The following is a 17,991-nucleotide window of genomic DNA, read 5'->3' on the forward strand; positions in this document are numbered from 1 at the left end:
GCTCCTACCTAGGGCTGTGCTTGATTGTTTGCTTTAAAAAACCCAACAAACCAACCAAACAAGAAAGCACACCAGTACCTTTGTGGCCACCAAGAGCACATATACAACAGAGGGTTTTTTTCAGATGGATGTATGATTAGTACCTGCCACAAATGGATTAGGCTGACGTGGTCTTGTCTTGGTGCAGTGGGATGGCGTAGGTGACCTCTGGAAGTATCCTTCAACTATATCATATCTGGTTTTGTAGCCTTCAAAAGTTATCAGTGCATGTGTCTGACCAGGGGGATGACACTTGCTCCAGCACACTAACACAACTAAGAAGATAGAAGCCTGAGCTCTATTCCCTCATTTTTCTGGCTTGTCAACAGCCTTGCAAATTTCTCAGATACGATAGTAAAACCGACATATGCACAGCAGCTATTTGATACTGCTATCTTGTACTGCTAAAGAGTCCAGAATAGAAATGGAGCAAAGAAAAATGCCATATTCAACAACAATTGAGAAGGCAAGAACATAATTACCCAGAATGAAATCTGGGCATGATGTCAGAGCCCCTTCACAAACTAACATGACCATCTGTGTTATGTTTTAAGTAGAAGATGCCACCCTGAGCAGGAAAATACCCCCAATATGTTCCATCACAGGATGTTACAATCCTGTCTTACTAAGAAGGGAGAAGAAAAAAGTACTGGTTCAGTTCACCTTCAGTTCAGAGATCATTGCAGACTACTTTTTGAACTGAAAAATACTGTGCAATTCAGCATTTAAACTTTTTTTTTCCCCCCATGCTATCTGCACAGAAGAAATCATTAAGTGTAAGAGAGGAATTGTTCAGCGAGCAGTGTTAAATGAGCTCAGTAGTCCTTCCTAGCCTTAAGATCCAGAAAGTTCACCACACTGTAGCAGTTCCCACACTATGAACCTACTTCATGTTTAACGGTTTTAAAGACTGCAGTTAGCTTTTAGTATGAGTGAGACTGACATTTTAATTACAGACTCTCCCACCACACTGCAGAGTATCTTCCTTTCCTAGTACCGCAGAGCATGTCTTCCTTTCCTTTATGAGATTACTAGTAACCACCCGCCCGAAAAAATGAAATCCCATTCAGCTGGAAACATCTTCATTAATAACGTATCCCTTGGTCCACCCATTTGTGCAATTCTGTGCGTAAATACCATACATTAAGCAAGAATGCACACAAAGCTGGCGTTGGGTACCTCCCAGCAAATGGAAAGAGTTCATCACTCAGCAAGCATGTCTAAGCAGCTCTGTCATCTGTGGGCTGACCAGCAAACTACTGGTTTTAGAAATACTGATTTGAGTAGTCCCTTACCACATCTCTAGCTCTAAGAATGCAGTTTTCAGAGTCTGAGGGACACAGAGATCAATGCTTGTAGCATTTAGTCTAGAGCAAGGAATAAAGGGAAGGAGCCATGGCTTTTTCTGGGGGGGGAAAATACAGCCAGGGAACTGTCTGCATTAGCAATGTTTTATGACAGATTCTTGCAAGCAATGTCATAACCTTTTCTTTTGATTATGAAGTGAGACAGAATGTCTTGTACAAGCGGCAAACATGATTAAGGAATAAGTAGTTTGCATAAGTTGCTGCTTTGAGAGATCAATTTCTAATGTCTGGGGGAAAAGAAAAAAACAACACACAAACGTTTCTTCATTTATATTCCCTGCTCTGTTGCATCAGCACAGTCCTTTGTTTACTGTCCGCAAAGGTGCACTCCAATACTAATGGAATGTGTATGTTAAATCTGTAGAGCAGCTTTAATCCCCAACTCAACTTCCCCAAAGGAAAGTTTCCCAGGAAAAGAGAGGGTAACAGCCAAGCACTGCAGGACCACAAAGGCCAAATTCATAGTAAAAAAAATTATGGGTGTTGCATGGATGCGTAAAACTTTTCATGAAAACAAAAGGAAGTTTAATATTTCAAAGTACAGAGGCAGCAGTCTAGCTAGAGGAATTAAAGCCAAAATTGGGGATTGAGGATGCTTTGAAATATACTTCTCTTCTGGTATTTCTGCTGCTATGAAGTAGGAGAAGCTACAAAGGATGACCATACAGTGCACACTGGATTTGCTTGATGCTATTACTACAGACAGTCCGGATAACATCTGAAGTAGACAAACATGATTTGTGTTCTTGATGTCTGTGAAAGAGAGCACAGATATATCGCAATCGCATTACTGACTCATAAATACAAAGAAAAAAGTACATAAAGATATTTTATTTGCAGAACAAAGCCTGACAATACAATGAAACTTTCTATAGTGAATGTTGTAACAAAAATCCTACTCAGCCTGGCATTAGAAGCACTACTGTTGGCGATGCCAATGCTGTCCATGAATTCTTTAACTGTGGGGTCTCTTACCACTTGTAAACACATCACCTTTGTGGTGCAAAACTGACTGTGCCTGGCTGAAGGAGTTCACAAGCTTGCCTAACTACCAGGCTTCTGATAGAGAAGGGCTTCCCGAGTGTTCAAACACAAGTCTGAAAGCAGAATTTAAAGGCAAAGCTTTAAATTGTGTTCAGTCCATTCCTCTGAGTGTCAGAACAAGACCATCTCATGCTAAATTCTCCCACATGCCATTCCTGTACCTGCCAGCAATGAGGCTGGCAAGTCTCATCACCATCATAAACCATCAAGTACAGATCTCCTTGGGAGTGGTCCAATTGCAGGTGCTAAAAAGCATTTTGACTCTTGTCTTGGCCTGACAGCCATTTTATGTGTGATCTTAATTAAGTGCTAGAAACTTCAAGCTTTCCTATGATAAAGTGAGAACATTTTGGAGTTCAGGAGACAAATATTAAAATTCTTGTCTGTTTCTCACACCCCCTCATAACTAGATTATCCTTTTTAATATCTTTGGGGTTGTGTTTTTTCATTCACATGAGATTTCCCCTTGAGTTTTTATCTAGCCTGAGGACTCCATAATAATGAATCAAATTAAACTTCTGGCAGCAGCAGGATACATCTCAGGTAAAGAAAAAAAAAAAAGTTTTTTTAAAGTATCATCAATCTCAAAACAAAAAGAAGAAAGAGCATCCCTTGGATGCAAGATATCACAAGTTCAGATCACTAGGCTAGACTTCAGAAGGAGGGAAGGAACTAACACTAAGTACATCCCACATCAAAACACAAGACTCCACAGATGAGAAAAGTCACACAGCAGTTATAGAGAAACCCCACCCATTTCCCAGATGCTGTGAATCTTCACATTCCTTGCACACACTTCATCACTGTCCTACCCCTCTGGGCCATGAAAAAGTCCACCATGTACCATATCATGAAATCATGTAGCAGTTGGAAGGCTCAAGGGAGACTCTGGTGCACTCCAACTCCCTCCGCACTACATTTTCTGGGTACATATTACCTGTGCAAGATGCCACGTAAATCCTGCAATATAAAGCAGACGGGAAGATAAAGCTTGCCTAAGGCTAAGCAAAACTTGGAGCCTTGTCTTCTACCTCCCCAAACAAAAGTGGGTATATTCTCTGAACTGTACCCACCTACACAGGAAAAAAAAAAAAAAAAACCAAAAAAATAAAAAAAACCATACCAACCCAAAACACACACCAAGAAAAAAGAAAAAAGAGGAGGACAGGAACTTTTCAAAGCACAAGTTCTCAGAAGCCACTACCATCTACAGGGTGGACCAATTTACCAGACACATGGAAACTGCTGTCAAAATAATTTCAATTTTTACCTCAGTGTTTCAGCTGCTGCTGCTGGAGTTTTTTCATTGCATTTTTTACCAGGACAGAAGGAAAGTTTTGTTTAGTTCGATTAGATGATGAGAGTAATATCCAGTATCAAAATATGAAGACAAAACCAGCTATTCCCAAAAGACTGTAACTATTCCAACTTTGTAATGGCCAAAAAGTTAGCAATTGTTCCAATTTTCTTAAAAGACTGAGCGCGCGCTATGGTGCATGACTGAAAGATTAGCTAATCAAACACAAATTGAATGCATTTGGAGAACAGTCTGGTGCCCAAAGTTCACATTCCAGCTGGGCAGAGTCCCAGTCCTCTTCCACCCCAGACCTCAGCAGCACTGCCTGAGCAACAGCGAACTTGGAGCAAAAGGGCATTTAGGAAGCACTGGAGCTGATCCAGGCTCCAGCAGGGCACAACCAGCTCCATCGAGCCTTTAGGACTAGGATAATCAGCATTTTGTTTCCACTGCCATTCAGGTTTATAAATCATCTGAATGCGGTTAATCACAAAAGACCATGTAAATAAGATGTCCTGCCTCGGACAGGTCTCTGACAGAGTATAGGGGTCACACCAGTGTCAAACCAAGCCATTGAGCCCAGGACACCAAAGGACAAGTCAATGACTGCTTTGTAAAATTACAGCATGGAAAGCTATCCTTCTGCCTCACACATCTCGATGAATCCCAACGTTCTACTGAAATATCTTCACCGCTCCAGAAATAAACAGAACTAGTACACCCTGCCTTTTCAAGCGTGTCATAGAAATGCCTAGGACAAGCCTTTTACTAGAATTAGTGCATCTGGCAGAGCAATACACCTAAATCATTCCCATCAGGTCTTCAATTCACCAAGATCCAAGCCAGCTATAAGACTGAGATAACTACTGCAAGGCTGAGAGAAATGAGTCAAATGGGTCAGTTTACTGAGACAACGAACCTATTAAGTACCCATGAACACGGAGAAATTAGACGCACAGCACTCAAACACTATTACACTAACCGTTATTGATACCAGTGAACATTACAGTGATATATCAAATTAATGCAGGGTGGTGGGAAGGAGAATAAAGCAAGGGGGGGAGATTGGGAGGTGGCAGGATCACAGGGTAATTTAGGAGAGAAGAAAAACAGATACGCCTTTGTAAACCTCAAGCAACACACACATTCCCAAGAGATACAGACAATATTCCTACTAAGGACTAATTGATATACAATACCTCAGGGATTTAATTAATTACCTCTGATACAGAATTACACTAGGGAGGCAACTATCAATGCAATAGTTACTGAGTATTTCGGGCTGCCATTTTTTCCCTGAACAAAAGACCACAAATCATCGATTTTTACTAACTTCAGTCAAACTGCAGCTCAGGCAGATTCTTCAGTTGTTACCAGTGCTGGAGCACATCTCACTGTGTGACAGCTCCACTGATATCAATGTTTATGCAGAACAGGCCATTAAGTGCTGTTTGAGGCACACGGTATCTGGCCCCATGTGGCCAAGTGCCTTAAAATCACATCCGAAGTGAACATTACTGAAATTTATTTTCCAGTTGGACAAAAGTAAAACAGGCAGCAAACAACCGTAGGAAAAGTGACACACAGCTCTATCTGCATTTCAGGTAGCTCATCTCTCATCTTTATGAATAAAGGCCACTCGAAGACAATGAAAGTGCAATACAGTGACTTGAGTAACGCACTTCTGAGAATCTGTTAGTCTCAAAATCAGTCATCACCTACATATCTTAAGCACGCTGAGACTGAGATGGAACATACAGTACTATTTCTCCTGCTATGTGACTAGCTTCTTGTTGAATGTCATTTAAATTGCATCTAAAAAGCATCTTTACAAGATGCTAGAAGATATCCAAAAGACTCAAGTCGATATCCTATTACAGTAAGAAGCTGTTTTTAGCCCTGGTGAAGCAACAGTTTATTTAGGGAAAGGAAAAAGAGAGACTGCACATGTTTTCATACCAACATCTTCCTAGAAATGGTTAAACTGAAATGACAGACTTTCGAGAGAGCCACCATGCAGCTGCGGATCAATCACATACCATTAACGTGGACTGACAGGGAGAAAGGCCAACATGTACACAGTTCTCAGAAGTGAAGGATGAGGAGTACTAATGTAATGTTGTTATGATGGAGGCATATGGAAAGGGGCTGAGTAAGAAGGAGCCCAACATCAGGAGCCTTGAATCAGAGTGCCATAAACAAGAGCCATGTGCTGGGGCAGCTGTTCAGAATTGCGCTATCAGAGATCCTTTGCAGAAGGTCTGCAGTAGTATTGGGGAGGAAAGAGATCAGAGCATTTCAGTTTCTCTTTCAAAGACGCTACTACTGACACAAGACAAAAAAAAAAAAAAAAACCAACTTGTCTTTGCCAGTCTTCTGTTTTCGTGGTACCTTAACAGTCATCCACTCACACTGAGTTAATAAACTACAAAGGCTTAACTGTATCCTTGAACAAGGAACCTCAGAAAGTTACAATAAAACAGGTTTGGATGGGAAAACAGGAGTAAATCTAACCTCAGTCCACAGGCTTGTTTGATGTTTGTATATGACATTCTTATCCCTTACCCTTGGTCCCCCACCCACTCCCACACACAATCCCCATCTCTTTTTAAGTCTGATTCAGAGCCCAATAAACCCTGTTGTGAAACTCCCTGTCCCTTAGCCCCTAGTCTTACAAAAATGCCAAGGCTTACTCAAGACTAGGGCAGTTGGTCTACTCACATGACTTCAGTTAAGCATCTGCAAGCCATACGCTGTAAGTTCTTCCCGTGTGCCTGTACAAGTTTGTGGGTCAACTAGGTAATTTGTTTCCACCAGAACATAGAATAAATCTCAGTATCATCTTTGTTATGAATGCAAGACAGTTTATTGATAAATAGAATATTTCTTTCTCAGTTAAGTGTTAGATAGTCTCATTCACATGTAAAGTACTTCTTACATGAATTCTGGAGTTGAATGTGTTTTCAGAGCCCAAAAGCATATCAAAACCAACACATGGAAAAGGCTGGCCTCAAAAGAGATACACTGTACAAAGAGAGGAAGACATGCACTTGTGTCCATTGAAACACATTTATAACCCAAACCATCCCAGAATAACACAAGGACACAAACCTGAAGACAAATGCAATCATTCTCTCCCCAATAAATCCGAAAGCAGTCCCTCTAGAATAAATGATTGTAGGTACACAAAAAAAACCCTTTAAAGCAATCAAGATTTGTAGTTGGCAGTGTCACACAGTTAACGTGCTCTGCTTCCAGCAGCAGTCTTTGGATGCAAGTAAGTTCTCAAACACATGATTTCTTTTTCTTTCCTCCCTCAGCACTGGCTAACTTTTGAATATAATGCAATAATTTGCATTAATTAGCATTTTTTGTTCCAATCAAATACCAATTCAAGAAGCCAAAATCATTACCTCTACCCAATCAGACTTGCAGAGGTACCAAGTATGCCTGCTGCTTTTGCTGGGGGTGCTCAGGGCACTTTTTTGAAAGACAGATCCCAGACTCCTCCAGTTAACAAAAAGAAGTCAGATCATATCATACTTTCAAAGTCCAGTGACCCCATAATTATTAAAAAAAGCAGCTCAGTTAAGACTGAACAATCACAATTACCTTTATTCCTGCCACCTTACCAATTCAGAAATAGCAGACTGCCTTAACCCTTTCATGAAGCCTGACTAGCATAGCCTTGGACCCAACAGTCTGGTGACAGCAAAGTTCAGCAGTGCTAGGAGAAGGTAACTCAGACAATAAAATCGTGCATCCTCAGCAACAAATCCAACAAGATGTCTTTCTCCCTAAAGAGAGCTACAACCAAGAATTTCACTCCCTTGAGAAAGAGGAGCAATGAGGTTTTTAATGGGCTCCTCAACCTCATAAAAGTGCTCAGAAGTCTACACAAGAGTCATCCAGCTTTGAATGTTAGTGGATCCTAACAAGAGCATATGATTTTTCCTGGCTTGGAAACAACTGGGAGAAGTTTAAAATAAAAAAGCCCACAGAAGGAAGAACTCGCTTAAGTATTATGGTTAAAAACGCCATGAAAAAAAGAGGAAAGGGGATATACATCCTAATCAGCCCTTTCTTCTGTGACTACTGTGGATAAAGAACCATCTGGTCATGTAGTCACCAATGCATTTGCATCCACTCCTGCTCCACAAAACCCAGGCTGATGTGACTGCCAGCATGAAGTCACTGAAAACAACTTAACCCCCTCCTCTCAATTTTTCTGGTCTTCGTCTACCTTCGCCCCTTTTAGTCTGAAGGGGGAAAATAGGGCTTGTGTGCATCAGTGGGGCAGAGCTGAATACAACAGATTTCCATGGCAACAAGATACAGCCCCAGCGAGGAAGGCCTGTTAATAGCTGTGAGGTGATTTGCTCAGCAGAAACAGATTTTTCTATCAGACAGCCAGAGATAACAGCTCATGTTCATACGCAAACGTGCAAGGAATCTGATTCTTGGCCTTGTACAACCCCACTGAATTCAGCCAGAGCTACGCCAACGTAGAGCACAGAAAGATAGAGACTAGAATTTGGTGTTAGTAGGAAAAATAAACATGCAGTACAGAGAGACACTCTGCCTTTAAAAACAAAGTAAGAGTACTCCTAAGACATTCCTCATTAACTGAACATCTATTGCGAAGCTGCAGGAAAACCCAGTGCTAGTATGAAAGGGAAAGCAACTGTGTAATGCACAGATTTGAGCATACTGTACCATCACCTACTGCCGTGCTTTTACCTTTGGCAAATGCACATTTATACACAAACTCAACCTCTTACAAACAACCCTGCTGCATTTGAAAAGGGAGAGAGCTTATCCCACATTCTCCACTGAGGGAGTCAATCATTTGGCCTTTGTGATTTAGGCTCCTTTCCATTAAAATATCGTTACCAACACTTTCCAACATAATGAAATTTTATGCACTCATTAGCATCCTCCAAACTCAGCTTTGCTCATAACAGACTGCTAAGTCTTCTGGCTATAATCACGATGAGCTTTGCCTTCATATGGAAGAATGCAGTCTCCAAACGCACTGAATTCAATAGGACAAGTCTCGGTTTATAAAGCTAAGAGCATGCACAAGGCTTTGCAGGACCAGAGCCCTAGCGAGGAGCTGAGGCCGTTAGCAAACTTTTCCAAGTCAAGCAGAAAAACAGCAACTGTCCCGTTTATAGTGTATGCTCTGCTGGAAATGTACAAAAAGCCATTTATATTAAGCATAAGAAAAATATGCCATGTACAGTTTATAAAAATATCTGTAACAAACTAAGAACAAAGCCAGAAACTGTCCAAGCAGGCTTAACTGGGCATGGGGGCAGAAAGGGTAATTTCATGGGCTATTTTGTAGAGCAGAACAGCAACAGCCCCATCCTACTGAAGTTTCATTTAAGCCCTACAACTTTTCCTGACACTACAATAGGTGGAACTCAAAACAACTTAGAAGTAAGACCCAAGGCAGGCACTGCAAGCGCAAGGCTTTGGGTTTTTTATGAGATAGGGCTGTAAAGCTACCGAACACCTTATTTTAATAAACAATCCCAGTTACATACAAGCGCCAGAGCTGACTCTGTGATAGGCTCATCCTTGTTCAGAGTCCTGCTCATCAGAGGGATGGTGATTACCACACAGCTACAACGTTTTAAGTCAGTGGTTTCCTGATTGCCTAGGTGTCTGGTGTCTGCTTAAAGCACATGAGCCCCAAGGCTGCTTGCTTCGCTAGAAAAGAAGAGTGGTGCCTTGTATTGCCATTGTTTATACAGATATGGTAATTAAAAATTGCACTGTAACGTATTCAAGAATAGTCTTATTGTTCCCATGAATTGAGCTGTTCCATTTAAACATGATATCACAACTAAATAATAATCTGCATTTATAGTTTTTTTTTTTAAAACTTTTTTTTCTGGCTGTATATGAATTCAGGGCTTCTTCACTGTAGATATTTCCAGCACATCTCAGAGCAAATACCCTCCTGCTAAACCAAAAGCTTATTCCATGTTCCCGAGGAGCACGCTCACTGATGCCTAAGCAAGCACTGCGCTGACACTGAACAACCCAGACTTGACAGTGAGACACAAGGATAACCTCTAGCCGACAAAAATGGCAAGGCTTTCAACACATTTCTCAGTAACACAGCAGCACATGCGGATACCATTCCACAGGTGTGCTTAGCGCAGAGCTGTTTACATTAAATACTACTGAAGGGCATTAGCTGGGCCGGCTGACAACGCCGGAGCAGCGGTCACAGGAAACCAGTAAGGCACATTTCTTAAACATTTAGAGCCTTAATAAAGTGCAGCAACAAGGAAACACCACAGCTATAAAAGAAGCAAGATTACAGGCTAGCCACCCCATTGTACAACATCACATCTTGTAGCAGGTAACCTAGGGGTTCAATAGAAAACCCCATCAGCCTTCCAGCATTGGGCAGGCCTCTGGAAGTCAGACAACCCCACTTTCCTCACCCTTCAACAAGGCCGGCAGGAGGGTGCTGCTAAGCGTGCACCTGAACCAGCTCGGGGCTTGCCTACCTGCTTCAGGAGGAACTTATCCTCCGCGTTGATCTTGAGGGAGACGGCCAGGTGGATGGCAGAGAGCACCACCCCGCTGATGACCGCGGCCCTCATCCGCACTGGCAGCAGCGTGTAGATGCTGTAGATAAAGAAGACAGTCCACCAGATGCCCTCCGAGGCGCTCCTGGGCCACACCAGCAGAACCCCTACCACCTGCACTGCCAGGATCACCAGGATGACAGAGTAGCACGCCAACCACATATGGTCCTGGTGGAAGTCATTGCGGTTGCACACCATGCACAGCACCACCATCAGCAGGATGGCCAGAGAGAGCACCACGACGTAGGATACCTCGTAGTGGCCGTGCGCAGCATGGAAGATCAGCATGACCATGCAGACCAGCACCAGCACGGCCATGAGCATGGTGAGGCTGCTCTGGTTGAGCCGGAAGAAGTAGCGCTGATAGAGGCGCTCCAATTTCTCCGACTGGAACTTCTTGGACCTGAAGATTTGCAGCAGGCTGCTGCAACAGCTGCCCATGGAGAAGGCCGCCTCGGAGTCCCCCTCGTCCCCGTCCTCCTCCTCTAGCTCCTCAATCTTGGCCTTGATGCGTCTCTCCTCCAGCCCCAGCTCCACAGACCGGGGCCGTACCTCCCCCTGCTCCCCCAGCTGCCGAGGACTGGCATTGTTGGGGGCAGCAGGGGAATCACCACCAGGTGGGTGGCAGGACCGGTGACGTCGGCTGTCGTCACCATGCTCCTGCCAGGCAGATTTAGACCTAAAGCTCATCATCCTGCAGCCGCTCTCCCCACGGCTCCGGCTCGCCTGGGGCTCGTAGTCTTCCTCGCTCCTCCACCTGTTTGACATGCGGGAGGCCTTCTTGCCCGAGGACCTGTTGGGAGGCGGCGGGTAGGAGTAGCCATTGGCCCGGGCCTCCGCTTCGCCCCAGGCTGAGCGGTGCTGCTCCGTACCTGCCCAGGGCGCGGGGCCGCCGAAGCCCGGGGGGCTGACGCTGTTGGACCGGGACATGCCCTGAGGGAAGGGGCAGCGGGCGAGGGGACAACCGTCGAGCAGGCACAGAGGGCTCCTCCGCCACAGGGGACGAGCAGCTGGGAGAAAAGCCCAAAAGACAGCAAAGGGGAGGGGAAAAAAAGACCAAAAAAAGAAGAAAAAAAAAAAGAAAAAAGACAAAAACCGCAAACGGCCCCAAAGTCTCCGGAGCGGCTGAGCGTCCCTTAAAGCCGGGGTCTCCCCGGCGGAGCCCTCAGGGCAGTACGGCGGTGGCGGGCGCCATCGCCGGCCCCAGTGCTTCGACACCCCCGAGCAAGCTCGGCACCGCCGGGGCCGGGACGCCTCTGTCTCACGGGAGCTCGCCCTCAGCCGAGCCGCGGCGGCCGCAGGGGCTCCGGGCGCCGCGGGGGAGCCGCATCGCAGCGCGCCGCGCCAGCCCGGCACCCGCCGCTTCGGGCCGGGCGCGGGGCGGGCGGGCGGCGGCACCGGCTGCCCCGCGGGGAGGCGAGCGGCTTCGCCACGGGCCGGTCGGCTGGAGGGCACGGAGGCTCAGGCTCGTAGGGCCGCGGCAGTCGGAGGCGGCGGCGGGAGCATCCCCTGCCAGGGGGGCCCTGGGCGCGGCGGGGGGGCTGGCCGAGCTGCAGCGGCGGCGCCCCTGCCTCGCCTCGCTTGCCAGCGGTGGAGCCCCAGCGGCAAGACAGGGCCGGCGGCAGCCGCACTGCTCATGCACACGGCCACCGCCGCTCCCGCTACGCCGCGGTGCCTCCGGGAGGCGGGAGCGCCTCTTCCACGGGCACCGGGCAAGGGGAGAAACGAGCAAATCTGAAGGGAAAGGGAAAAAAAAAAAAAAAGAAAAAGAAAAAAAGGCGGGGGCTCGGCGCTCCCTCCCCCGCGCTGTCAGAGGAATGGAGCGGCGTCGGCGCGGGGCTACAGGCGGCAGCAGTCCCGCGCGCACCTCTGTCACGGACGACGGCGGCGGCCCGCCCCGGCCCCGCGCCTCTTTGTACTCCCCATTCAACCGGGCGACGGCCGCGCCGGCCCCCGCCACCGCCCCCCGCCGGCCCCCATTGGCGCGCCCCCCACCGCCGCCAGCCGCCATTGGGCACCGCCCCCAGCTGGCCCGCCAATACGCGAGGCTGAGGGGCGGGCCGCCGTGGAGCGGCCGTTAACTCCTTCGGCGCGCGGTGCCGGACGGTGGCCCCTCCCCAGGGCGCTCCCTGAGGCGCCGGTCCGGCGGCCTCGCTGAGGTGCCCCGCAAGGCATCGTCCCTGCTGCCGGTCCCACCCGTCAGAGAGCGGCTGAGTGGTGCCAGTGCCCGCCACAGCGGGAGGTAAACGGGATTATCTCCGCGTTTTGCCTCATCTTCAAGGCTGTGGGCTCCTGTACGGTAGCCTTCCTCGGAGGAAGAGGTGGGGGGAAGTGGAACTGCCTCCTACTTAAGATGACAGAAACCGTGACACCGAGCACCGGTGGCCAAAACACTGGTGAACAGAGGAAAGTAAAGCCCCAAATCAACCTCTCCAACCTCGGTATCTATTACTGGACCTACTAGTAACACGTCAATTAAGACTAAAATACGAATACAGGGTTCCCCCCCCCAACCACCTAAACTACAGCCCACATTTTCATCTGACAGCTCAGAGAGTGGAGGGTATATTCTCTAACCTGGTTAGCCTGACTGGTCAGGGGGCAGGGGGAGGATGCCACAGCAGTTCCCAACACATTTCAAACACCAGACTCTTCTACAATGTTCTTTCAGATGATCCACTCTTTCTGCAGCTGCAGATGTGAGTTAGCCAATTAATGATTTACAGTGTTTTGAAGGTAAGCATAGTATGTGCTAAGAATAATAGTCTTGCTTGATGTTCTGTATCATGTTTTATTAAAAACAAACTGTCAAATCAGATAACTGCTTAGCTTAAGTAGCTGAAACTGATAATTGTCTAGATGTTTGTCCAAACATTGAAAATCTCTGCTCACAAGTAGCCTTTAGATAAGGCAAGGGTTGCAGAGAGGTAGCAATGGTGGACATAGTTGGAAAAAAAACAGATAACCTTCCAAATGCAAGCCCTTCACATGTCCTTTACACAAGTAACTCCATGAATTACAGCAATTCAGGCTTTTCTGCATTTCCATGAAGGTTTGTAAGTGTCATATACTGATTTTTCAGCAGCTGCTTCCACTGAGAATCTTTTACTTACCAGGAATACAGAGTTAAAGATTTTCACTAAAAAAATGCATGCAACAATTACAGTGGTATTCACTTATGTGGCATTTTCCTGCCAGATGCTACATACTGCAGCTGATCAAGACTGCCTTCACAGTTCCCTTTCCATGAGAAGACATTTTTATATATAAATACTACTATCTTTCAGATGGAATTTATCTTTTCTTGGGATATTATACAATGCTGTCACTATCCATACACTAGAATAGAACAAAACTCAAGAATTCTGTGGTTGGTTACTCTGGCTGCACAGTCCAACTCTAGGGATAAAGACAGTGAAATGATTCTTCAGTGAGTCGTAAATTGGGACAGGTCTTTTTGGTTTGTATACAAAGTCCCATTTTGGAGCTCTTCTCTCAAAGCCAGCAGAAGAAGATCTCACTTTTTCACAAAAAAGTGCAACTGTAAAACCAAAGGGAGAAAGATGACCCATACCAACTTGATGTTTAAAATTAATTCTGCTTGACAGAAAATGGCTAAGTAGGTATGTATAAGAACCAGGCACATTCCAGATCCAACATCAACATCTTACTACATTTAGTTCTGGATATCAACAAAGCATTGCTCAGGTAATTGGCCAAGTAATTTTAAGGTTCTTATGGTTCACCACTGGGACTAAGTCAGGTCTTATTTAGCTTTTGCATTATGATAGACTTTGGAAGCCTGAATCCAAGGCAGGATTCTACTGTACAGTAAGCTATAGCCCCTTCTCCAGAAATTTTACATATACACGCACCAGAAACCTGTAGTTTCAATTCATGTTTCTTTTCACTATGTCATCGTTTGACATATGTTTTGCTTTTTTCTAATGTTAGAATAATTGATGCTAAAGCTGAAGATATCAAAGTTGGGGTTTTTTTTAAAAAATTCCTTAGCCAGAGGGGAAAAGAAGTCTTCAACCGAAAGTTTGTAACTTTAAAAACAGGTAGGTAAATATGAGATGGCGAGTTTAAAGCAAGGTAAAGGACCAGTTAGAAGAGATTCTTCAAGAAATCTGTAACTTGTATAAACAATAAGTATACTGTATTAGAAGCAGAGAGTAGTGCCAAATAATCAGGCGATTCATGCAATGAGGACATACAGGGCTATGACAATGATGATGTAATGTTGCACATTGATACTAAATATCTTAAAACTAATGCCCACTTTTAGGTGATCATATTACTGGATCTTGTATCTCAGAACTGTAGTAGAAGAGAGGTAACTAGTAGGATATCATAAAGTTAAGGATACAGATTACAATATGGACAGCTTTTGTTCTAACGTACAGTTTCTTCAAGTCCTGGCTTCTTATTTCTAATTCAGGAACCTGGTTATAAACAGCAGATGAGTAACTATGTTTGTCTCACCTGAAAGAGTTATGCAACAAAGCAAAACAACATATCCTGGGTGGCTGTAAAATAATTTTTAAAATGTCCAACATTTATTATAACAATATTCAGGCAATTATTCTGTGTTTAATTTATTAACATAGATAACTGTTACCTTTTCCTTTAGTAACTTCGTCCAGTCACTTTCTGAAGAATGACTGTAAAAGTGAGGAGCTTCTGTATCTCAGTCCTAACTTGGCTATTTACAAACTATGACCTTAGTCAATACAAATATTCTTTGCATTCTAATCTGTAAAACGAGAATATTTATTTGCTCTGGTCACAGAGATCAACAAACACAAATACCACATGACTATTTGGTGCCATAACAGAGAAATTTACTATTCCTTGTCTAGAAAAATTAACATTAAACCTTCTACCCTAGCCTTCCTAAATTCTATTCACCCAATCATAAAAGCTATTCCTTCTTGGCGGGGGGTGGGGGGGTGGGGTGTGGAATTCCATTAGGTACCCTGCCTCTTTGGGCTTCTCTCTTTTTCAAAGAGTGCTTCTCAAGTTTAAATAATACCTAAATGGAAGTAGATGTACAGAAGATTTAGACAATGCTAGCACAAAATTACTAGCATATCAACTCCTCAAGATCCCTCGGAAAGCCATGAGAACACCAACAAGTATAGTCAGAGAGCTAAGTGAAGCACAGATCTAAAGTTCTTCAACACATAAACACAGTTCACATAAATTATGATTTCAGATGTAGCTTCATAAATCTGTATCAAAACATTTTTTACTTTATTATTATTACAACAGGTGCAGTAGACAAACATTAGCATTCTTTCTTTGCATTATTTACTTAAAACAGGGAATAACATCTAGATAGTGACCTCAGAACACACATCACACATTTCACTTTTCACGGCTTTCATGCACTACAAGATTCATGCAAGTATTAAATCCAGAACACTAAATATCTATGCTCCCTAAATTAGTGAAACATCTACAAAACAAGTTCTTGGTCCTTTCACTGACTACCTTTGCATAATCCAAAGCAGCCCTCTGAAATCCAGAGCTAATAAGAGAATCCAACTTGGAAGCATGAAATACAGAAATTGAACAAGCTGCTATTAGATTCTCCTTCTTTTCTTCCCCCATAATCTGATGATTCACAAGGAACAAAACCAAAAGTGAGGAGAAAACTGTGAAAACACAAAACCACAGCCATTTAAAAAATAAACAAAAAACCCAACCAAAACCAACCTGACTCATCACTGATTTTTAGGGGTACATAGAAGCCCAGCAAGACAAGGGGCTTATAGCATTAGGTTTATCAGCTTTTTCATAGTAGCATCTACAGTATTTCCTCCCAAATGCAAAACTGAAAATATTTGCATTCCTATGTTATTTAGGACAAGCTAGAGCTGGGATGCACATCTGCAGCACATGCACATATGCAATACGAGAGGATCACATCATGAAATCCACCATAACACAAAAAACTCATGTGGTCATTCACAGGGATTTCATGTAATACTGACATCAAGAAAAAAGCAGCTGAGGATTCCAGTTCTTTACAAAGATTGTGAACGCAGCAGCTCATTTGTTAACTGTAGCCCATATATACCTACTCAGTATTCAGCCTTGCCAGCTCACCTATGGATAACACCAAAGCAATTTTAGCATGACTGAAGTATTTGTTGTGAGTAGACTCATTGTAGCCTGTATGTAGCAGAACAATTATGCTTTTGGCATATAAACTATACAGTTTTAAGCTAGTTTATCAAATCATAGAATGGTTTGGATTGGAAGGGACCTTAAAGATCATCTAGTTCCAACTCCCCTGCTGCGGGCAGGGACACCCTCCACTAGACCACATTGCCCAAATACCTTTACACAAGCTGTAGTGAGGCTCAGTCTTACGTTCCACTTACAAAATTACTGTACTGTTATGGTTTAACCCCAGTCGGCAACTAAGCACCACAGTTATCTGCAGTACAAGCACCAATAGTTACGGTCACACATGCCTAAAATGGAAGTGTGTGATAAGGCCTCATCATTATAGCACTAAGCACACCAGCAACTTGTCAACTTCCACTAGTACACCTGAAAACAAGGCTCAGAGTCAGGTGGTTTTGCCCAAATGTATGCTGAAAAAACCCCAGACTGATACTGTCCTAATTATGTAAGGAACCACAAGAGGGTTAACGGAAAAGTGTTATTCTGTGCACAAGACTAACAAAACGTAGTCCCAAATGTTTTTATCTTATTTTCTGTGTCCACCCCTTTTCTTATTTACTCTGAGATGAGATTAGTACACGGTGCAGATGGTCCGGAGCTAAGCACAGACACAAGTTGTAGGAATTTCTCTAAGATTTCTACCCTTCTTTCATATCTGGCTAGTACTTTTTAGTGACTGCAGTCCCAGTCAGGAAGAGGTAAATGAGCCAGAAAAAAAAATTTAAATTATTGCCTACCTTGTTTTCATGAGAAAATCAGGCTTGAACAGAAATATACAAAACCAATTTTTTTATTTAAAAGTTATTCTGAACTACACAACTTCAATGGGCAGATAACAACACATTGTACAGTATGCTTGTTCTTAAGAATTTATATAATAGTACTCCAATGACAGTTTATTATGCAAACAAGTATCAGTTTAAAACATGTAACTGAGAATACCTAAATCATATTTTTAACACCAGTGGTATGTAGTAGTTTTACATCTTTCCACCAGCAATTTATTTCTTCAAAATCTGGCAAGCTATGGCCTGATCTGCAGTCATGTATCACCAGGAACCTGGAGCACGCTGGCCCATGAATGCTTACGTCTGCCCTATGTTTGTACACACCTGTATGGCTAGAGCAGATTTCCACATATCCTTTGATTTGACAATACTTTTTGAAGAATAATTCAATTACCTTCAGATTGCAGTTTACTTCTAGTAGGGCTTTGACAATATCAACTGTTAATTTCCAAGTCTCACTAAGTAAACTAACCAGCAGTGTCTTGCTTTCAATTTCACATCCATTTTCTTGCTGATGCAAGACAGCTTTTTCCACTGTTCCAGTTTGCTAACTTCAGAACAGTTGAAGTGCTTTGTTTACTTAATTTAAATTGCACCAAAAAGCTGAGTAAAGAAACAGATTTAATACTCAAACCAGTAACTTT

At 43.9% G+C, this 17,991-nt stretch overlaps 1 protein-coding gene and 2 long non-coding RNA genes across 4 annotated transcripts in view; 1 reads left to right on the top strand and 2 right to left on the bottom strand.

The window, feature by feature from the left end:
- Positions 1 to 12,292, bottom strand: part of ADCY5 (adenylate cyclase 5) — a 221,458-nt gene extending 209,166 nt beyond the window's left edge. Inside the window, exon 1 of one of the 2 annotated variants that reach the window (XM_075757068.1) lies at positions 10,278 to 12,292. In XM_075757068.1, the coding sequence (XP_075613183.1) occupies positions 10,278 to 11,288 (1,011 nt within the window). In that variant the 5' untranslated portion in view covers positions 11,289 to 12,292. The remainder of the gene's footprint in view (positions 1 to 10,277) is intronic. The other variant, XM_075757069.1, reaches the window with a different exon arrangement.
- LOC142602383 (uncharacterized) lies at positions 1,909 to 5,135 on the bottom strand. Its single transcript, XR_012836166.1, has 2 exons — positions 5,081 to 5,135; positions 1,909 to 2,159 (listed from the first exon to the last, which is right to left on the bottom strand). It is a non-coding gene; the product is annotated as an uncharacterized LOC142602383 (long non-coding RNA).
- A 172-nt stretch (positions 12,293 to 12,464) lies between the features above and the next one.
- Positions 12,465 to 17,991, top strand: part of LOC142602384 (uncharacterized) — a 29,111-nt gene continuing 23,584 nt past the window's right edge. The window contains exons 1-3 of the long non-coding RNA XR_012836167.1: positions 12,465 to 12,600; positions 13,030 to 13,094; positions 14,373 to 14,422. This is a non-coding gene — a long non-coding RNA (uncharacterized LOC142602384). The remainder of the gene's footprint in view (positions 12,601 to 13,029; positions 13,095 to 14,372; positions 14,423 to 17,991) is intronic.

Source organism: Balearica regulorum, chromosome 6 (genome assembly GCF_011004875.1).
Source record: "Balearica regulorum gibbericeps isolate bBalReg1 chromosome 6, bBalReg1.pri, whole genome shotgun sequence".
NCBI lineage: Eukaryota > Metazoa > Chordata > Aves > Gruiformes > Gruidae > Balearica > Balearica regulorum.